Source organism: Diceros bicornis, chromosome 17, assembly GCF_020826845.1.
Source record: "Diceros bicornis minor isolate mBicDic1 chromosome 17, mDicBic1.mat.cur, whole genome shotgun sequence".
NCBI lineage: Eukaryota > Metazoa > Chordata > Mammalia > Perissodactyla > Rhinocerotidae > Diceros > Diceros bicornis.
The window spans coordinates 56,920,986-56,943,612 of NC_080756.1; the positions used below are offsets into that span (position 1 = coordinate 56,920,986).

General features: G+C 43.3%; 1 protein-coding gene across 1 annotated transcript; it reads right to left on the bottom strand.

Moving 5' to 3' along the window:
• Window positions 1–80: 80 nt before the first annotated feature.
• Window positions 81–22,176, bottom strand: DYRK4 (dual specificity tyrosine phosphorylation regulated kinase 4). Its single transcript, XM_058557610.1, has 11 exons — window positions 22,038–22,176; window positions 20,091–20,254; window positions 17,228–17,364; window positions 16,774–16,914; window positions 14,753–14,891; window positions 11,651–11,732; window positions 9,274–9,446; window positions 7,500–7,560; window positions 3,625–3,754; window positions 1,126–1,301; window positions 81–423 (listed from the first exon to the last, which is right to left on the bottom strand). The coding sequence occupies exons 1-11, from the start codon at window positions 22,153–22,155 to the stop codon at window positions 179–181; spliced, it is 1,566 nt and encodes a 521-aa protein (XP_058413593.1). The 5' UTR covers window positions 22,156–22,176; the 3' UTR covers window positions 81–178.
• Window positions 22,177–22,627: the final 451 nt, after the last annotated feature.

Below are 22,627 nucleotides of genomic sequence, written 5' to 3' on the forward strand. Positions count from 1 at the left end.
CCCCATCCCTCATAAGAGGAATCATGCCAACTGGCCATGTGAATAGAGTTGTTTGTTTTCGTTTTTTTAACAAACCTTTATACATTAAAAAACAACAATCTGAAGTATTGTACAATATAAGTGCTGTCTCTAATACAAATCATTGGTGGAAAGGAACAGGGCACACCCTCAGCAAAAGTCATACAAGAGGTGGTAAAATGTTCGTGTTCTTGGGGGAGGAGTTTTTGCTTTGTTTCCCGGTGGAGGTCTTGGACAACTCTGGCCTAACAACTGCCTCTGGCTTTCTGGAAGCTTCTGCTAGATGAGGCAGCTGGACAAATTCAGCTGCGTGCTGGAGAGAGCCCTGCTGATCACCTGAATTCTGAATCTGCTTAGTGGTGACATCTTTTATTTTGTCCATAGTCTCTTCTTTGATGATCACATCTGTCAAAGAAGAGGAGACATAAGGAACAAGTGTTCAAATGTGAATTATATTCTAACTGTCCATTAGGCTGTAAATCACTTTGAGGAAATCCTGGTTGTAATGATATAAAAACAATTCATTTGTAAAGCACATTCTATGTGCCAAGTATTATTCTAAGAACTTTACATTTACTAATTCATTTGATCCTTTCAGCAACCACAGAGAATAGACGTTATTCTCATTCTCATAAATGGAGAAACCGAGACACAGAGAGGTTAACCAAATTGCCCGAGGGCCCACACCTGGTAAATGTTAGAGCCAGAATTTAATCCCAGGCAATCTGACTCCAGTGACCATGTACATAACCACTAGGCTACATTGCATATAAAAGATATTTTCATAATGCCATAATCTGTCTGATAAAAATTCAAAAGGGCATGCAGTGGAGGACACAGTGAAGGAAAAGGAAAGGAGGAGAGAGGGAATTGAAAAGAAGAGAAAAATGAAAAATCCCAGTGATATGGGGGCAAAAAAGAGATGAATCCAGCTAGAACCAAGTTTCCTGAAAGAGGAAAATTCCAAAAGAAAGAAATGGAAGGCTAGCAGTGATATAGCCAGAAGGATTATCCAAGGCTGAGTTCAGAGAAACTGACATATAATGCTCTAGAGATATCTGACCCCCTGGACTATGGAAATAGGACAAGTTGTTGGAGGGGCTGCACCTTTTTTGTCCAAGTGATGATGCCCTTGAACCTTGTCCTTCCTGGCCTCAGAGGGGAAACAGAGACCAGGTTTCCTCAGGGTCTGGGGCCTGGATCGTGGTTTGAGGTTCCGTGGCTCATGAATCCAAGCATGCTTGAGGGCCTGGTCAGGGGTCATGCGAAGAGAAGGTTCCCATCTAAATATCAACAAAGCCCCATATAGGTTATTATTTTACTTCTCTTTTTAATAATAAAACATTTTCAAAGACCCCGATAAAGAACCTTAGTAAGGCATAATAAAAACGGTTCATTTTTAAAGAACCCATTTAAGCCATGTTACAACTCAAAGATATCATAGAACAGAAATTAAGAAATATACTTTAAAAGTACCTGGAAGCACCTTTTGGAAATAATCTTTTTAGAAAATTTGTATGACAAGCCAAGGAATATCTTAGAGCCCAAGTCTTCCAGAGGTCCTAGAAATTCTCTTACAAGAATTTTATAGAAAATCTGAACCAATGGGATTTAGGGTTCAGTGAACTAAGAATATCAAAACAAAGAGATGTTTAATTTCAATTCCCAAACTACCGAGTTTGGACCTCCAAATATATCACAAAGAACATTATAGAATGCTAGAATATTAAGATTATAAGGGGACTTAGATATAATCCAGCCAAACTTCTAACACAGTAACAAAATACATTTGATAGAACCCCCAACAAGGAATCATTCTGCCATTCTTGAGTAATTGAGTAACAAGGCATTAACTCACAGAACTATCTATTCCAATTTTGAAAAACTCCAATTCTTTAAAAGTTCTTCATTTGTATTGAGCCAAAATCCACTTCCCAGGAAATCTTACCAAGTAACTTTGACCCAGGTCCTAATTCTGCCCATTACCATTATACGGAATGAGACAACTAATCCATCTTTTATGTCATAATCCTTCAAGTATCTGAAAACATTCACATCCCTACTAACTATTGATCATATCATATGGTTGCCACCTTCCAAGATAGGAAATTTCAGCTGTTGTCTACCTGGTGTCCATGCTGGGAATAGCTTCTAAATGCAGGTAGATGGCATTGATATTCTAGACTCATCAAGGTCATAAACTCAAGCTCCCAGTTCTTTGTCAAATGAACTGCTGTTAAACTACATCTCCCCTCTCCTGAACTTCTAGAGTTGGTCTATAAAACCTAGACACGAGGCTTGACATTTACCCCTATTAAATTTAACTCAAAACTTTTTGTCTCTCATTCCAAAGATCTGCTAATTAGCAAAATATGGAGTGATAAGGTAACAGGCCCCATTAGCTTGACTGCCTCTTGCAAATTGTAAGCAACCAGCTCTTTGCACTAAAAAAGAAAATACAAATTTTTTCTTGTTTCTGAGCTGTGTTCTGGATGGTTGGGGTTTCTGAATAACTCACCTCTTCTCAGTAGTGAGTTTCTGTCATTTGTTAATGTACATTCATTCCATACCCATTAGTGAGTAATGATGGGGTACAGGATCCTTCTCTATTTCCATTTTCAGATGAGTAGCATGTCCCCCTAGCTGGGAAAACTTTCAGCAGTACCTGATGGTTTATCCTCTGAGCTAGTACCTAAATTTCAGAGTGCACAAATGCCAGAAGAGTATTTTGCTCAAGCTACTCCATTCAACTAGAAGAATGAGAGAATATAAAGATATGGTCTTCTAAAAATATGAAACAATTTTATTGGACTGATACAGCTGGAAGGGACCTTAGGAATACCCCATTTTATAGAAAAGGAAACTACGGCTCAGAGAGAGACAATGACTTGCCAAATATCACACAGTTAATCTATTTGCCACTTACAAAACTTCTTTAAAAATAATGACAATAGCTAACATTTTCTAAACACCTTCTAAACTAGGCACTGTTCTGGGAGCTTTTAGTGCTGTTATATTTTTACTATGACTCGACTAAGTACAGAACCTAATTTCTACGAGTCAAAATATGCACATAGATTCTAAAAAGTTGTACATCATAAACGGTTTATAGCTCACCCTTTCCATAACTCCCTAATATAAGAGGATTTAGGCTCTAAATCCTAGGGGAGTGGGCCAGGGCCCTGAAACCAGCTTACACTGGATGTGTGTGCAAACAGTTAGAACAGGCACATCAAAGAGATTGGCTTCAATTTATGGAAGCAGAAGACATTTAGGACTTGCTACAAGCTCGCTGCCAGGCAATTTGAGGCCAAGAAGAAGGCAAGCTCTACCCACACACTGTAACCCAGGGCAAGTCACTTAATCTCTTCGAGCCTCAGCCTCCATATCTCAAAATGGAGCAAATCGTCTACCCTGCCAGTCATACAGGTGGTCTGATGAGGCAAGGGATGGGAAGGCATTTTGTACACTCGAAAGCTCGATGGTCAGTATTTATTACTGTTTTTATAACTGTTTCCCAGCCCCAGACTTTCACCAGCACATATGTAGGAAAGTACAGTATTTAAGAGGAAACCCAGAGACAAAGACAAACCCCGACAAACTCACACCAAACACCTTCTGAGAAAGTCCAGGAAGCTGGTGTCGTAGGTTTTCAGCACCATCGTGAGATCCTTGGAATCTGGGTATCTTTTTTTCCCCCTGTTGTTGGTTATATTTTTAGGAAAACCTTTGGAATCTTTAGAGATACAACATTCTGTGTTTAGTTCCAGGTGGAAATATCCATCGCTCACATCACAGCTGCCCACTCAACCATGCTGCTTCTTGGAGTGGTCTTTGCAGCTCTCTCACTCTCTGTCTACACTGGCCCCCGCCATACACACGAACACACCCGCAGTCTCAATCAGTTGAAATAACCACATGAAGATTATCCAATGGATGCAATTAACTTTTACAAACAATTTTGTAAAAATTTTGTTTACAATGCTGTAAAAAAGTTACAAACAATTTTCCCTAATTTACTATGTTCTTAGCTTCCTTCCCACCACCTCCTCCCTAAATCAATCAAATGGTTTAAACGGTTTAACATTAACTAAAGTAAAATAATAATGATAATAATAATAATTAATCATAATAAATCTGAAGTGACAAAGACATTCAGCTCTGAACAGAAACGATAGTGTCTATTCTTGGATTATCTATGCCCTTGCTCCTTCCCCACCATTCCAATAAAGTAAGAATTTGGGACACCCAGGGGATATAACAAGAATGTCATTTTAGGAGAATGATTTGCTTTTAGAGCTCATTTACAAGCCACACAAGCAAATTAATCTCATTACTTCTTCATAGTCACATCAAAATTTTGTCCATAATTGGAATGATCAAACTTGGTTGGTTGATTAAGACACAGCTTGAAAATGACTTTCTTCAGCCGTTTCCACTGATTAAAGCCCTCACCAAAAATACGATTTGTCCTGCCTGAAAAGAAGCCCTGAAGACAGCTCCAAAGGTTTCCCAAGAATGCTTCGAGCAACGCTTTGAAGATGAGCCCACTCATTTGGACATCTAGATCCTGGTGTGCATGTTCAGGAGAGTTGACCACTTACGCTTACACCTTGTGAATCTGCATGCAAATGGGTGGATGCGTATACACACACACACACACACACACGCACACACACACAGTTTAAATATTAAACTGAATTCTCATAAAAACTCAGTGGGGTTCATGTAATGGACATTCTGGAAGGTGCATAATGAAGTGCCTCTAGTACTTTTGTAATCAATACAATTTGCAGGGCCTCCCAAAGAACATCTGTTCTTACTGAATTCCTGGAAGAGAGCATGAATGTGCATATGTGCATGTGTGTATATACAGATGTGGGTATCTATGTATTTATATGGATAAAAATGGGTTGAGGTATTACATAGGTTACTGTGAACTCATACCAATCCTCATTTCCTTTTGGACTGTGGCAGCAGTGTTCTGACCTTATCCTAGCTCTCTTTTAACAAATGACCAAAGAAGAATCAGGCTCACAGGCTTATAAGTAACATAGCTCCTAAAGTCATCGTTATGTAATTGTTTTTCTTATGCAAGTTTTTCTCACCCCTCTGGCCCTCCCCGGTATCTAATTATTCTCTCCATCTCCTTCTTGCTGCCTGGAGCACCTAAGTATCTTACAACCCTTGAGGCAACATCACTTTGCTGCCAATTAGGGGTATTAACTAGGAGTGGCTGGGGTTTGAGCAGCTGTTGGCAGCCCAAACCTGGGGAAGGGAGAACCAAGACCTGAAGTGGACACAGTATTTCCCAAACTCACCTTATGATAAGAATCACAAAGAGATTTTATAAAAAACGTAGAATCCTGAGTCTCACCACAAACCTACTGTATCATAGATTATAGTGGGGGATCATGGGAATTAACATTTTTGCCAAGTACCCAAATTATTCTTATAATCAGATAAAGTTTGGGAAACACTGAAGAGATGCAGCTCCCAATAAAATTCTTCCTTATGCAGAAGTGAAGACATGTGGATGTTGCTACTAAAACCACATCACCAATCTAAAGCCTAGTGCTGATGGTAAAAATCAGGTTCTCCATGAAACGGATATGTGTACGTCTTTGGTACTCTCTCACCAAGATGCTCTATATTTCCTTCCTTTTAGTCCCCACCCACACACTATCTCTTGAGTTCAGTGTTATAGGCTTAAGATGTAACTCTTCCCACAATATCTTTGTCTAGCAGGAGGCAACACCAATATCTACACTTTTCTTTCCCAAAATCCTTTGAAGTCCAAAAAGCTGAATTATAAGTGGTAGGTAGGAAAAGTATATTTGGGGTCAAAAAGCCAGTTCCATTGCCCCACGTATAAGTTATACCAGCCGGTCAGCCAGATCCTCTGCCTGCCATCAGACTGCTCGGGAAGAAGGGTTAGTGTGTGGGCGCTGTTCTGAGGCAACCAGGACACTGGCCTGCTCAGAGGCAAGGTCTTCAAAGCTCTGGTCAGGGCTATAAGGTGACATTTAAAAGATTTAACTATTGGAATGGTATGGGACTGACCAATCAGAATGGACAACAGCCTTGACACTGAAGTAGGATCATGGAGGACCTCTGCTAGCCAGGCCTTAAACCTTTAGTTTTCTGGATCATGGGGAGTCCAAGGAGCCCTGGGAGAGGGGCCGGGGAGCCTGTGGCTGTGGCAGGAGCTCAGGGCTGTGGCATTTTACCAATGGGAGAGGAGTAGACTACATTTTAACCCCCACATGGCTGAACCAGCACATACCGACTGACCATCAACATGACTGAAACCCTTTTGTCCGGGAGGATCCCCCATGAGGGTGTTTTTGATGCTCCAATTGATGCGACAAGTTGTGGAGAAAAATTATGTGATTTGCCTACCCATTTTGAGGTCACTCCTGGGTGAAAATAAGAGGTGAGAGGACTAGGAATGATTAGGATTCTATAGTATGAGAAGGCTGAGTATGAGCCTATGAACTAACCTGACGACAATGGCTAGTCAGAAATGTCGTTCCAGACGACATGGAGCTCCTATCTGTGGAGTCTGCTTTCCCTTATGTCTGGCTTTCCTCCACTTGGCTGACCTTTGGGCCACTGTGGTTTTTTCTACATGAGAATCTCTTAGCTTCTTATGGTTCTTCAAAGGGATTTTAGATCTGGCGTGGCCTCCATCTTTTTAGTACGTAGTGCCCTGGACACCCTGCCTCAGTTGGATCTTGTTGGTCCGCCTGCCCACCTTGCATAGCACCACTTGAACAGAAAGGCAGAAGATCATAAAATCCAGAGCCTGGGAACTGTGATGAGGGGGCAGCACGGGGCCGTGGATGAGGCTTAATCCCAGCAATTTGGCAGATATCCTACACATAATTGGCAAGCTACAACATATCCACAGCAAAACTGTTCTGACAGCCCTTGCTTACCCATTTTATACCAAAGCTGCAATGAACCTGGGATAGTAAGGGTCTGGAGGATTAAGAAAATTTGAGCAGGAAACAATAATGTTCCATTAATGATAGAATGTAGCAATGGAATTTTCCCCTATTCTTGAAAAGAAGCTTCTGCTCTTTGATTTCCCTACAAAGTGCATTGTGTGAGGGGGCAAGCTGCTTGGGGAGGCAGCGAGAACTTACAGGAGATGGTATTGTTATAATCTTTTAAGGTTTCAAGATCTGCTGATAGATCTGGGCAAGAACCTGGTCATTCTCATGTTCCTGCACATTTTCACTGCCAAGACCTCACTCTCAATGCGACTCCCCCACCCTGTCTCCATCATGCCATCTGGTACCACTTCTCAGCATCTTTGTACTTTTCTGAAAGAAACTCCTAATCACATCTTGCCCTTTGGGATGGGGCCAGGGGAAGAGCACAATGCGGTTTAGGGCATGGGAGATGTCTTCCAGGCTTGTGACACCTCATCAGCCACAATGGGAAAAAAGGAGTTAGACCTGGGGACAACTTACCAAAGAACGTCTGTCTCCTGGAGGCTGTCTGAATGAAGCGGGCTGGCGGCAGGCCCAGGACCTTCAACAAGTACAATGCAGTTGGTTCACTGATGAAGTCACATATTCAAAGACTGTTACAGCTGGGAGAAACTTTGGCCAAACTTTGCCTGCTATAGATAAGGATCCAGGGATATTAAGTGACAATGTCAAGACAGTGGCAGAGCAGGCCTAGAGCCTGGGTCTTGTGACTCCTAGTCCAGGGCTGTTTCATCATCCTGAGTATCAACACTGGCTATGTTATTCTATACAGGCATCAGCACCCACTAGAGGTAGGCCACCCCTGATGGCAGCCAGATCTCACTGTCCAAGTGAGTAAACCAGTGTACATACTGACCACTTCTGAACTAAAGAATGACGTATCCCAGTTTGGAACATTGGGAAGGGAGGAAAGGAAAAGCAGATGGAAATCACCAGATGGATATCATCAGACCACTATATGATAAAACACCTTCTTGAAAGGAAAAGTGTAGCACTTGTTTACCTTTACCCACTACAACCTAGAGGGGTGCACAGAGATAGAGAAATTACAGGCGTCACCCTCAGCCCTGGGTCACCTATCCTTGCAGCTGGGTTCCCAGCCATATCCATGTACAATCTGGCCCTCCTACTCCACAGGACCCTCCTGCTCCTCAGCCCCACTGACACCGAGATCAGGAGGAAGCTGAATCAGTTCTGGGATAGTAGGAATTGCAACTCAGATCCCATACTCCCCATTCTCCTTGGTACTGGAAGTAGGAATAGTTCAGGAAGCCTCCATTAAATCATCCCTCATCAACCTTAGAAGCCATATACTCTGATCCCCTCATTTTACAGAGGTCAAGAGCAGGGAAGTGACATGCCAAAGAGAAAGAGCCAGGACTAGACTCCAGGTTTACTGATTCCCAGGCCAGCGTTCATTCCATCATAGCTACCACTTATAGCTATTATTACCTAAATTATTTTAATACTTTATTATTAGTTTCAACCATGAAATGAAATTATCTATATTTAGTAATTCTCAAGGTTGTATGTGTTTCTATGACCATCCATAACTTTGAGACAACAAAAAAAAACAGACATTTGGTATAGATAGATTAGATAGACAGAGAGAGAGAGAGAGAGATAGATAGATAGATAGATAGATAGACAGACAGACAGACAATATAGATTGATCTTTGTTCACAGTCAAAATATCTTTGTTCACTGGGAAAATCCTAAAATGTGAAATTTCCAATTTGGGGGGGAGGTTATTTTCTCCCATTTTGTCTAATTTAGCTCCATAACAAGATGCCTTTAAGTAAAATAATAAGAGGTATAATAAGTAATGATACGATGAGTCTTGGTAAAGCCTTGTTGTTGGGAGATAGTGATCTTCTTCCCAGAAAGTTAAGATAGTGACTAATGACCAAATAATACATAGCTTTCAATGAGTGTCATGTCACTCTGGTTTTTAGATTCTTTTGAATATATTTGAAATTCTGGTATAACAGTTTTATTTTAAGATGGCACTATTTACATTATGCTGGAAATTACATTCTTTGCAGCTATTTAAATTTATGATAAAAATTTTAGATGTCAACTCATAAGTGTACAAGAGGGTACATAATTTCAAAAATACTTTTAGGGAATATCCCACCAAAAAAAAATGTGCAGGCCACTGCCCTACAGTGAGTTTGATGCAGCCCACCGTTTGAGAGTGCAAGCTTGCTCTCCTACAGCACCTCAGCTGAGCACGGCCGGGCCCTCCCCTCACCTCCATGATGCAGGCCAGCTGCTCCACTTCATCCTCCCCAGGGAACAGAGGGTAGCCCGTGTGCAACTCCACCATGATGCAGCCCAGGCTCCACATATCAATGGCCATGTTGTAGGGATGGCCCAGAATCACCTCCGGAGATCGGTAGAACCGGCTTTGGATGTAGGTGTATACTGCGGGGAAAGAAAGAGAAACCTCATGTAGGAAAACCTTCTCCCCTCCAGAGCACCCTGCTCCACGACACCTTCTCAGGTGAGGGTGGATGATAATTAAGAGTCCCCCACACCTCCTCACTCTACGGGCTTTGCAGGAAGTACAACTGACCAGTGCTTATGAATCACATTACATATCTAATCAAATATCTAATTACATATCTAATCTCATCAAATCCTCACAGCAACCTGATTATCATGAAGGTGTTATTACCCTCACTTTATACTCTAAAGTAGGTATTGTTCTAGGGAAACAAATTTAAGTCAGCTAAGCTTAAAAAAAAAACCATAAGACTAATTAATATAAAGTTAAGTTTTCAAACTGTCAGATTAATTTGGGGGAGACATTTTCTGAAAATATTGCAATTTGGCAAGGGAGAAGGAGTATCAAAATTGGAAAAGCAGCACACAAAATGCATAATTTAAAAAGGTATATTTAATATCTTATGTGCATTGTATATAGTACAGAAAGAAAAGCTCAACGAAATCTCAGCAGACGAGGATGTGTAGAAGATAGTATTGTATGGAGCCTAGATTCTACAGATGAGGAGACTAAGGTTGGAGAAATGGGACATTATAGCTATTTCCACATGCTGTTGTTGGTGTTTCCCTCTATGGAGGTGGGGCAGGGATTCTGTAATCACTTCTCTGTTGTTTGAAATGGTTACAATAAGGATGTAACAATTTTGTGATTTAAAACAAAATAGAGTTAATAAAAATGACTTTTATTCCCTGCCTGCTTCCAAAATGGATTTGAGGCACTTTGCAATCAAAGTACATATACATAGGGCAATTTTAAAAATGGATTTAACCAATACTTACGTAATGCTTAACATGTGCTAGGCACTGTTCCAAGTGCTTTTTACAGATGACCTCTTTCAATCCTTACAACAACCCTATGAAGCAGTTATTATGATTGTCCCCATTTTAAAAAGAGGAAACTGAGGCATACAGAGATTAAATAAATTGTCAAGGTCACTCAGCGATAAGGGGCAGAGCTGAGATTTGAACCCAGGCAGTTTGAGTCTAGTATCCAAACTCTATATTGTCTCACAGTTAAACTAAAGATCAGCGGAAGTCAGAAAATATATAAATGAGAAAATGACTATCAGAAACAAGGATAAGATAGTTACAAATTCAGTTCTGAGCATCCTGGCAGCCAATAAAAATGATAACTAATAGCTTACAGATTACACAACTTTTATATCTGAGAAGAGTAAGCATATGTGTTCTTTGTGGGAGCCATATTGTTTCCTAGCTGGAATGTCTTACGGGATCTAGGGGTAAAAGATAAAGAACATATGTATTCAAAAGTGGTGCTGCAGAAAACTTGGAAACATCCATGTAGTATTCTTTTCTTCAGCCTTAGGAAGCTTCCTCTGACATGCCTTGCCACCATGAAGGATGCTCCCTTAGCACAGTCTGTGCAGATATATCTCTAATCATTGCACCTACCATGGTATCTTTTTATTTTTCTGTCTCTTCCATTGGACTGTAAGCAATCTAAGGACAAAAAAACGTTCATTTTTTGTTCCTGAAACCCAGGACAGTGACTGACACACAGAAGATATCCAATAAATGTTTGTTGAATGGTACATGTTCTTGACACCAAATGATAAGAGCCAAAAGGAGAGACTGTAAGTCAAGCTCAGTGAAGGTTGTGCAAATGTACTCCAGGGCTGCTTTCTGGATTCTAGCTTGAAAAAGTGTAAAGCTTAGAGAACCTAGGGCAGTGAATTCCAAAGTTTAGAATGGCCATGTTTTTTAATGTGCAGACTCCCGAGTACTCCCCCAGAAATTCAGATTTGGTACATCTGAGGAGAGGCCCTGGAAGCTATAACTTCAGAGGCCTCAAGTGATTCTGATGCACATCTAGTTAGTTTTGGGGCCCAGTTCTCTTGGGTAATTCCAAATCCACAGAATATGAGAGCTGCAAAGAACACTTATGGAATTTGAGTCCAACTTTCTCATTTTATAGATGAGGAAACTTAGGCTCAGAGAAGTGAAGAACTTTATTCAAAATCATACTTGTTCAAATCCATAGCCCTTGTTGTTGCTGAGCCCAGACAAGAACCCAGGTGACCTCACGTGTGAAGCATTTGTTTCACTAAGGGAAAGAAATCGCAGTAGGAAAATTCAGACAAAGGGATTGGAATGGGGCCTACCTTTCTGGTCTTCATAACAGCTTGATCCAAAGTCAATCACTTTAACAGAGACTTGGCCCTTTTGGTATAACACTATATTCTCCTAGAGAGAAGAAAGACACATGTCAAGTTTTAATAATCTTGCCCTAGGCTCTCTATTTACCTAAATGCCTGCCATCCTCCAGGACCCAGTTCAAAATGTGACCACCTCCAAGTGGACTCCCGCCACATCTTCTCCAAAGCCCATTGTTCTCCCCCTCCTCTGACTTCCTGTTCGACTTGCAGTCTGTACCTCTTGTTTGGACCCAATATTTGCTGCTTTGCAGTATTTCTTTTTTTTTTTTTTGTGAGGAGATCAGCCCTGTGCTAACATCCACCAATCCTCCTCTTTTTTTGCTGAGGAAGACGGCCCTGGGCTAACATCCGTGCCCATCTTCCTCCAGTTTATATGGGACGCCGGCACAGCATGGCTTGCCAAGCAGTGCGTCGGTGCGCGCCCGGGGTTCCGAACCAGCGAACCCCGGGCCGCCGCAGCGGAGCGCGCGCACTTAACCGCTTGCGCCACCGGGCCGGCCCCATGCTTTGCAGTATTTCTTTCGCATATTTTGTCTCCTTCCCCATATAGACTGTGTAACTCCTGAAGACTGTGGGTTCCTTTTTATCTTCCTTGGCACCTGGTTCTATGCCTTGCTTGAATAAGGCCTTAGAAAAATCATTGACTGAATTTGATGTTTCCATTAAATGCCCCACCAACATATTGCTATGATTGTAGAGGACCAAAAAAAGAAAAAGAGGCAATGATTTGATTGAAGTTTGTGATTCTTTTTTTTTGTGTGTGAGGAAGATCAGCCCTGAGCTAACATCTGATACCAATCCTCCTCTTTTTGCTGAGGAAGACTGGCCCTGAGCTAACATCTGTGCCCGTCCTCCTCTACCTCATATGGGACGCCACCACAGCATGGCTCGACAAGCAGTGTGTTGGTGCATGCCCAGGATCCGTACCGTCGAACCCAGGGCCGCTTGCGGCCACCGGGCCAGCCGGAAGTTTGTGATTCTTATGCTGACTCTAGGGAAAATGTGAAACCAGGTGTTCCAGTAGAGTCACGGATAAGAAAGCAGACCTCCTGAACTCTCCTCTCAGAGCATGAGAGTATACTGCCTAGGGCTGGAAGATTAAAGTCCTAATCATGTTTTCAAGGACATCGATATCAGATGAATTGATTGCTTACTGAGTCCCTGAACATTCTAGATATCTCATAGCAGGCCTGATCTAAAACTTCTGGCACCACAAACTAACAAAGTACAAATTTAGTCCATAGTACCTTTTCTAAAGAATATTTGTGTTAACTGAAAGAGTGTGATCAGCAAAATTCTTAAAAGAGCAAGACTTTCTAGTGTGTCTCGAGCCCAGTGAAAAGGCTCCTTAACTCGATGGGGCTGGCCTTCCCATCTTATTGGCAGAAATAGCTCTACAGAGGGGATGGATGCATTAGACCATCACAGCTCAGGGATACTAACCTTTAAAGTCCATAAGAATAACTCCCTGATTCTTGAATCCACACTCACCAAACACTCTCCTGGTTGTGTGTATATTCCAGTCTACTTGATCTATTTCTCAAGGAAATCTATTACCTGATATTTTGGCTACCAAGTGTCTTATGGATTTCCTTGATGAGAGTCAGTCCCCTAAGCCCAAAGACCATGGTGTTGTGACCCTTTGTGGCTGCAAAACTGAGGATTAGGAACTTGATTGTGGAGACTAAATCAATGTACCACCATCCTTGTGAAGTTCTACCAGTCAGCCCTGAGAGAACATCTTTTGTTTTTTATTTTTTTTCTGTGAGGAAGAACAGCCCTGAGCTAACATCTGTGCTAATCCTCCTCTTTTTGCTGAGGAAGACTGGCTCTGAGCTAACATCTATTGCCAATCCTCCTCCTTTTTTTTTTCCCCAAAGCCCCAGTAGATAGTTGTATGTCATAGTTGCACATCCTTCTAGTTGCTGTATGAGGGACGTGGCCTCAGCATGGCCGGAGAAGCGGTGCGTCAATGCGCGCCTGGGATCTGAACCCGGGCCACCAGTAGCGGAGCACGCACTTAATTGCTAAGCCACGGGGCCGGCCTGAGAGAACATCTTTATCTTGATAATCTTTAATTGCAAATATATCCCAAATTTACCCAATGAGTTGCGTGTTTTTAAAAAAAAAATTTTTAATCATTTTTGGGAGTGAGGAGAAGGGAATGAGGAAAAAGTTAAGGGATATTTACATATCTGCGAGGGTTGTTTTTGGAACCAGCTCCTGACTCCATATCTTCACACACTTATACTTTTTCCCTAGCTACCTCCCTGTATTCCTCACATTTGCAATCATTAACTCATCTAACAAGCATTTACTTATTGCCTCACATTACTACTGCCAGGTACCATGTTAGGTCCTGGGAACAAAATGGTGAGAAGACATGATTCCTGACCTCGAGGGACTTTGCAGTCCAGTGCAGATAAAGAAACAATTCCTACACAAAGCAATCAGTGCAATATTAGAGCTACATACAGCATACTAGCCGGATAGGTAGGAAGTGCACATCCATTTGGAGTAGAGGAAGTGGTCAGGGATTTGCCGTGCCCTAGGACCAACTCGGAGTACAGTAGATATAATGAGGATTTAGCACAGTAGTGAGTCATGCCCCTGCATGGGACATGTCTCTGCAGAGCAGACAGGGGAGAACTTCGGGTCCCAGGGTTGAAGTATAGGCTACGTTTACTGTTGATTTTCCCACTGAGAAAGGGCAAAAAAGGTAAACCTAGATGCCCAGGACTTCTCACTACACATCTTAATGCTCAAGACACTAACCACTCACCCCTAAGCCTTCCATAGGAAAGCCCTCACGACTTTCCTATTTCTTTCTGCCTCAAAGACACCACATGGCTGTTCATTGCCCCAGTAGCCATGTCTTAGTCTTCACGCACCTCACTCGGTTTACACAACCTACAAACATGACTGCTTGGCTTCCACCCTGGATCCCCGGCCATGACGGCTGCCCAGTTACCACTGGGGAATGGAATGGGGCAAACAGTTTCTGCAGGTGGGAACCAGCTCCCCTGGCAGGACAGAGGTTGTACTCACTGGCTTGAGGTCACAATGAATGATTTTCTCTACATAAAGCATTTGTAAACACTTCAAAACAGAGAGGGTGAAGCGCCGAACTACTGACAGACTGAAACCTTGAAAGCTGTTATTCTTCATCAACTCGTACAAGTTGATTCTGGGAAAGAGAGAGAGAAAGTGATGCGTATCACTATAAAAAGTATAATTCTGAGTTTGAACCTGCAAACAATCCCATACCACCTGGTTTCCCTGTGGTAGTAGTAGGCAAGCGTCAGATCAGGAGGTAGGGCTTCCGTGTCCTATAAACTCAACCTTCCCACTGATATTCATGGTGGATCCAGGGTGAAGCTCATCTGTGCTGGCCTCTCGGATGTCCCCTCATTTCTTATGTGACAAGGTCATTTAATCATTTTGTTTGTTATGTGGGCGTTAAGAGGTTAGAGCAAACTTCTGAAATATTCATAGTTGTTCAGGCCCTAGAGTGTAATCCAGGAAGTTCACTGGTCACTCCACCACGCAGCCACTCCCTCCCAGGCCTAATGACGCTGTCTACAGCCGTCAGGGTCCTGATAGGTAAGGGAGCAAGAGAGTGGACAGACGGGGCTGAGGCAAAGTGGAGAAGCCCTACCCTATCTAAAGTGAGCCTGGCCACTTGGTCCCGTCTGTCACCTGCAGGGATGGGGGCTTGCTCTTGCCAGAGCATCCTAAAAGCCTGCAATATATAAAAGCCAGCTATATGATATGAAGTCTGCTGACTTAGACGTTGGAAACTAACCTAAAGCATTTTAAACAAGAAAACTTATCCATGGGCTGCCAGTTGGTGACTTCTGTGCAAACTGTGAAATGGGGAGAGGAGGGAAGGGCACGATCCAGGAACAACTGTGCATCAATCTCTTCCCCGTTCCTCCTAGTCTTCCATTTCTGAGCTTTATCTAGCTCTGGCAGTACTCAGGAAGCCATTCACTCTTGAGGGATACAGTGGAGTTGTGAGACACGCCTCTGGCCTCATCCTGACTAGCCGTGTGACCCTGGGCAACTCCTCAGCTTCTCTGCCTTTGGATCTCTCTCCCCACATCTGCCTCTCCTGACCTCCCAAAACTCTTTTAATACAATGACATCCTAACTGTGCACAATGATTAATGGCCAAGAAAGGCCATTGATCATTGAGTTGTCCGTTTTGCTGCAAGAAAGATAATTCACCTCTGCATATTGGAAAATAGACCACATTTTGTAATCATCAGAGATGGTGAGGAGAGTGTCAACTTTCTTTGTGATTCAAATTTAGCCAGTTCCTAGAATTTCACCGTCAGCAATGGTGTCATGGGAGCACCATGCTACCAGCTCAGTGAAGCCAATAACAATGGGCTCCTGAGAGCTCACCCCTGATTATTCTCCTTTGCTAAATGCATTCTGGGTTTCTGGTTTTATTTAAATTGCATCAGATGGTCTTCTCAGAGAAAAAATTTTATTTAATTGCATCAAATTAGCATGCCTTTTCAATTAGCACGCCCTTTCAGCCCCAATATTCAACCAGATGATGCCCATCTATTTCAGTCAGGTACTGCTCTCTTAGCAAAAATATCTGCTCCCATCCTTATTTGCTCAAAATCAAAGCCCTTTCTCCACTCTGAGCAGCCAGCTGCCTGCTTCCTTGGGTTCCAACCTCTGCACGATACGGTTGTAAAGCCAGTGAGTGGGACATGGTAGCAAAGGAAACAGATTTTCAATATATTTCAGTTTAGCTTTTGAGGGCAGAGGCCTTGTTTTGGTTATGTCACCCAGTTCAGCACCCAGCACCTGAGCAGCATATCTTGTATGTTGACAGGGGACAGGCATGACTGACACAGGGGTAAGATGGGCAGCTTTTGGTCCCAGCCTCCTCATTCCTGGGTTTTCTAGATAATTGGGTGGCTGTGTGTCCATTCTAGTCATTAAAGGTTCACATCCAGAAAAATCTAGTGTTCTGACCTCAAAGTTGCTCTTCTGTCACTTAAGCAACTTTTTCAAAGAAAATGAATTAAAAAGAGAAAGGAGCTGACCCCAGGAGTTCAAAGGTGATGCAGAGGTGATTGCGGAAGTAGAAAAAGTCCTTCATGTGTACCACATTGTAGGAGTTGTCTTTGTCCTTCCTTCTGAGAGCTTCCAGGATCTTCAGCTCCACCAGGGCCTGGTGGTGAAATCTGAAGTGATTGGCGAGTGGCAGGGAAGATGGGAATGAGGACAGAAGACATGGGTGTCATGTCATGCTGCAGCAGTTAGCCCATTTCCTCAGCCCCTCCCCATGACCCCAAGATTGTCTAGGGTGGCAGAAAGCACTAAACATTCCATAGTCGTGCCTCCTCTTTGCTCCATCATTGAATCAGACAGATAGAGAAAGATGAAAAAGAAGAGGAAGATCAGAGGAAGAAGCAGAGTCAGAAAGGGTAGGCATTATGAAGGGGCCAGAGTTGTGCGGTCCCTCGTCTAAAGTCTATGCCATCTGCCAAGCCACACCTCTTCTTGTTCCTGATGATTTTCAAGGCCACCAACTCATTATTTTTGTGATCCAAGCACTTGGCCACCTGTCCAAAGGACCCTTTCCCGATCATCTCCAGAACCTCGTAGCGGTAGGCAATGTGGTCATGCAGGACCTGCAGAAGCCAGGCCAGGAGTGAGGAGCAGAGCTATAGGTTCTGGGGCTCCGCTGACACTGGGGCCCCTGGATACCTATTCCCAGCTCACGGCTGACTCCTGGGGGGAACTTTCTGAACTGCACTGGGCACTTGTGCAACTCCCACCTTCATCTCATTACCACTGCAATAGTTAGGCTGTTGCCTGGATCCCAGGCCACCCAGGTGGTACTAGGCAAAATCCCACAGGCTCTATCCATGTTAGGCAGTGCAAAGAACATTGGATGGTCTTTGGGAAACTGCTACTACCTCCAGTTTTCTGCATGTGTGGGAACCTATAAAGTAAGAGGGTTGAACAAAGTGGCCCTTAGGTCCCTTCCAGTTTGGATATTTCATTATTCTAGAACGCAGTTGAGCAGCAGCTTTAGTTTGGAAGAAGTTTCATTTCTGACCCCTGATGTGCCTCCATCAATCACAGAAGACTTTGTTTCTGTTCTGCCTCTTCCTGGCCAGATCTGGTTCTCCTCTTGACTTATCCAGATTTAATTCTATCTTGGAGTTAGCAGTACAGAACTTAGACCTTTCTCAACTAAGAAGAGAAATATTTTCCAAGAGCCAGAATCACCCATGTCCCTCTGTGCGCTAGAAACTAGGGAGCAGGTGTTTAGCCAAAGCAATAGGAAATTTTCAATTAATAAGACTTTATTGGAGTGGCTTCAGATAAACTACTTACCCACTCTGAGCTGCAGTGCCCTCATCTGTAACTAAAGGTTCTGGATAAGATGTCAAAGGCCTTCCAGCTCTGAGAATCTTTGCGTCCTAGTGTTACACTCATGAATTTGGGAGAAGTGAAGAAGTATCTGTGCACAAGTCCTCAGGATGTGTTTGTGATTGTGTGGTGGGGATCTGTTCATACAGGAGGAATCAAGACCATGAGTATGAACATGCACAGCTTCACTGATATGTGGAATTAGATTACTCTACTTGTAAAGATCTGTCATGAGAATGTATCTGGAAAGGGTAAGGGATAGGTTCCACACATGCGGGTGTAAAGGTACATATGTGTTTCCCTAGCATTTGTATATATCTCCTACAGGCCACCAGTTTGGTGGTATCATAATTAATCGCTTACACGTCAACTTTGACATTGTGTTACTCGAGGCGAAGGACCAGGTCATACTCATTTTTGATAGTTCCCTTTGTATTTCCAGAGTCTAGTAGATGCCCAAGCATATGACAGTTTCTCAATAACCAGGTATTCAATTAACATTTGCTGACAGAATAAATGTGAGAATGCAGCTATGGTGCTTGTTTGGGAATTTAGCCATGTGTATTGTATATGTGTGCGTGCACTGGAATGCAGTAAGGATGGAGATTCCGAGCATACAGAAAGAAGACACTATTCCTCTCCCCTAACCAAAAAACATAGCTCACTAAGATTTGAGATTGAGAAATTGAGTTCTAGTGAACTAATTCGAAGGTAGTGCTAACATCCCTGGGGAATTTCCCAGGGACTCTAGGGCCAGGTGACAGGATGGGGTGGAGGAAGGAAGGGGAGGGAGGAGTTGAGGATGTCTGGCTGAATTGGAGGTAAGATTTATATTGGAGATTCTTAACCAAGGACCCATTAACAACTCTCCCCCTCCAACCCTTGAAATTTTGTGTATGCGCAGGTTGCCTTTTCTGGGATGAGGATTTATAGCTTTTATCCGATTCCCAAAGGGATCCTTGACCTAAAAAGGTTGAGAACCAGGGCTCTAGATAGTGGGTGTGTGCCAGAAAGTCTAAATCCTTGCTTCTCAAAGTGTGGTCCAAGGACCAGCAGGATGGGCATCACCTGAAAGCTTTTCAGAAAAGCAAAATCTCAGGCCCCACTCCAGACCTGCTGAATAAGGATCTGCACTTTTAACAAGACCTTCCAGTGATTTGTGTGCATAGTAAAGCTTGAGAAACACAGCTCTAAATACTATTAAGAAAATCTGCCTCTTCTATGGAACCATCAAAGACCAATCTTGTCTTCTAAACCTAACTAAGCTATGAGGAAATGTCCAGAGGAGGAAATTCCCAACAGCCCACAGCCCAGTGGACTAAGCACCACACATCTGGACATCCTCAGAAGTAGAAATTGCTTGCTGAAGTGAAAGGGACACCTTATATTGCCCAGATTCCACCTTCAGGCTGGGAAGAGGCACTGTCCCAGGGAACACCAGAGACACATTCATAAGGGGAGTAGGTGGAGTTGCTGGGATCCATCTTTGGAAAACTAAAGGAAGTTAAGCACTATGCATCAGGGATTATAGTGGCAAAACTTTTTTTGTCTCTGGGGGAAATGACATTTATCATAAAATAGAAAAAGGTCTACTATGGGCTTGAATGGAAGTGACAAGAAAGGGAATGTTGGGGAGACTATATCTTATTCCACAGTCTGGTCTTTTCCAATGGGTCAAGGACTGTGCAGGAGAAGAGCCTGTGGGAGTTCACCCAGGATACAAACCTGTTACCCCAAATACTCTTCGAGAAAATCATTATTCTGTTATCAGAGTAGTTTGTATGTTAATTGCATGTTTTTCCATTTTTAAGCATGGTATTTTTTTGGTTTAGCACCTACTAGAATCCTTCAGGATGCTTAGTCCCAGATATATAAGCACCAAATGCTATAAAATGCCCCACACTTTTTTCCTTTCCAGACTATCTCTTGTCCCCAAGCCCCAAACCCCTGCAGTTACCATGGCCTCCTCCACCATCACCTTCACATAGGAGCCGTGTTCATCATCAAAGCTTGTCTTGCTGAATCTCTCAGGAGCCACGTGGAGCTTCTCAGCTTCGAGCCCCAGGAACCACAGCTCTGTGTAGCCCAGGATTTCACTTTGCTCATAAGAAGACAGCTGGTTCTTAAAAAACTTTAGGGCCTCTGTATGGAAAACACTGTAGTTGTCAGTGAAGTTGAGGCAACATGGGGATTTGCCCAGGGTGGAATCCCTTCCAGTTCATGAGCCAGTCAGTACTTTCCTCAACTAGGTGGCTCACTAAGGACCATGCATCCTGAATCTCACAGGTGGAAATGTAACAAGGATACACGCCAAGGTGTTGTACTGATTTAAACAAATCAGTAGGAAAACGCAAGGGAAGGGAAAGGAGGAATTTAGTCCCCTAAAGAGCTATGAGTTGCAGCAGCATGGGTAAAAAATCCAGAAATAAACTTAGCATCAACAATAGTAGCAGTCAAGGCAGCAGCTGTCCAAGTTAATGTGGTATTGGGCTACACAAACAGTCTATCCTGAGAGGGTTTGCAAACTATAATGTCTTCAGGTTTTTGGCCAGGAGCCCGCCTCCTCACAAGGTTCAGAGATTCATAACCTATTAAGGTTATGAACAGGCAGGTAACAGAAATGCAACTTTAAAGGTCCAGGAGGTATTCACACTCAAATCAGCAGCTGAGTCGTGAGTCTCCCAGACGACAAGGAAGGACACTGTGTTAGCTCTTCTCTACTCTACACCGGCCAGGTCACATCAGGGGTCTGGTGTTTGGTCTGAGGGCGGGTGAGGTGGGATTCATACTCTGAGATGAAGATAAATGGGACAGTGCTGAAAGGAAGGAAACCAGGATTGGTGGGTGGGAGGGGCACCATGTTATTGACAAACTGCTGAAGAGTTGGAGAAGGAACGGTCGAGAGGATAAAAAGACTTATGGGGGACAAGATCTGTGTGTCTATATATGTGAAAGTCAGTCATGTGTAAGCTGAATCAGGCATACTCTTTGCCCAGAACACAGAACCAAGGCCTAAGAGAGCAGGGAGGTATCAGCAGAGATATCAGCTCTGTAAAGGCAAGACTAGCTCCAAACTGAAATGATCTCCTCGTGGGTAGTTCCTGAGATTGTTCAGGAAGAAGGACAATTAATTTCAAAGTTGTAGTAGAAAAGCTCCAAGCATCAGATAGTGCTGGCACATAGTGGATTTGGGTTTTATTCCTTTGAACCTTAATAGGTTATGAATCTCTGAACCTTGTGAGGAGGCGGGCTCCCGGCCAAAAACCTATGTGTGATCTTTCAGGCCTGACCATAGGTAATTACAAAGGCGTTACCTGGCAGGCCTCACGGGAGAAGCTGCCCTCCCCACACCAGCCTTGGAGCATAACCAGTGCATTGAAGTCTCTGAAGATTGCAGTCAAGGACTCAGATTCTCTCATACATATCTATATTCCTAACCCAGGAGCCTCCACTCAGACACCTTCCTCAGGTGCTTCTGCCAAGACCACCTTATCAAGGTGGGCGGGGGGGGGGGACTTCAAGACACTCTCCCCCACTCCCACTCAGTATGCAGTACTTTTCTACTCCTAGCTCTTCCCCCTCCCATTTCCACCACCCGCCTCCATAAAACGACAGGAGCCTTGTTCAGACTCCTGAGGCAGTGAGACAATTCCCTCTGATGGTGCTGATATGTCTGACCTGGCCTGGTGCCAGTCCACGGGGGAAAATGGACCAGTGGGGAGCCAGGCTTTCTCCTATTCAGCCTCTTGCTTATACCATCACAGTAAGTGAAGAAAGGCTTGACCATTACTTTCATTTTGGCTTGTTGCCTTAATTGACTACTCCAACACCTGCCAGTTTAGCCTTCTCCAGCTCAGCTCAGTCTTGACACCCTGACCATCTATAACTACCCCCCACCACACCTGCTACTGCCCCAAAGGCATACCTGGCGCTGTCAGAGGCACCTTGTGCTTCCGTGGCAGTTTCTCCTCTGGCTTGGGATCTTGAGTTTTAATGCTCAGATGGAAAGGCATCTCTGAAGCCTTGAGCCCAGAGGCTAACATCTGATTATGAGTTTGATTCTCCTGTCCGGGGAAAGAGACTTGCAATAAAGGATTGCTTAGGCTTCTCCTGGGTGCCATAAACCCATTTATCTGACCAAGAATACCCATATCCAGCCAGACTCTTCTCCTTCCTCTCCAGGGAGAAAATGGTAATTATGAGTCAGCAGGTTTTCTCAATCTTTCTCTCAAAGGAAGTATCTGTCTGACTCACATTAGTCTCTGTGCGACTCATGTACATTGCAGTATGCAGCTGACAACCCAGTGATATCTTACTGCAGGAAGAGATAACAGTTGTTTACTGCTGCTCTTGAGGAGGCCAGTTCCTAACTAGATAAAGTGACTTGCCAAAGGGCGCAAACACTTGAACTTATGTGTATATAACACCTCTTTAACTTGGCACTTTCTCACATTACCTCATTTGGTCCTTACACACAAAAAACCAGGAGACATGGAAGGAAAACAAACATTTTGA

What these genes read in the sequence shown, in the direction of transcription:
- DYRK4 (XM_058557610.1), bottom strand. Translation starts at nt 22,155, where the DNA reads ATGTTAGCCTCTGGGCTCAAGGCTTCAGAGATGCCTTTCCATCTGAGC. An exon ending in AACACGGCTCCTATGTGAAG is followed by an intron (nt 17,365 to 20,090) that starts GTGATGGTGGAG and finishes TGGCTTCTGCAG; the next exon opens with GTCCTGCATGACCACATTGC. An exon ending in CTGTTATGAAGACCAGAAAG is followed by an intron (nt 9,447 to 11,650) that starts GTAGGCCCCATT and finishes CTTTCCCCGCAG; the next exon opens with TATACACCTACATCCAAAGC.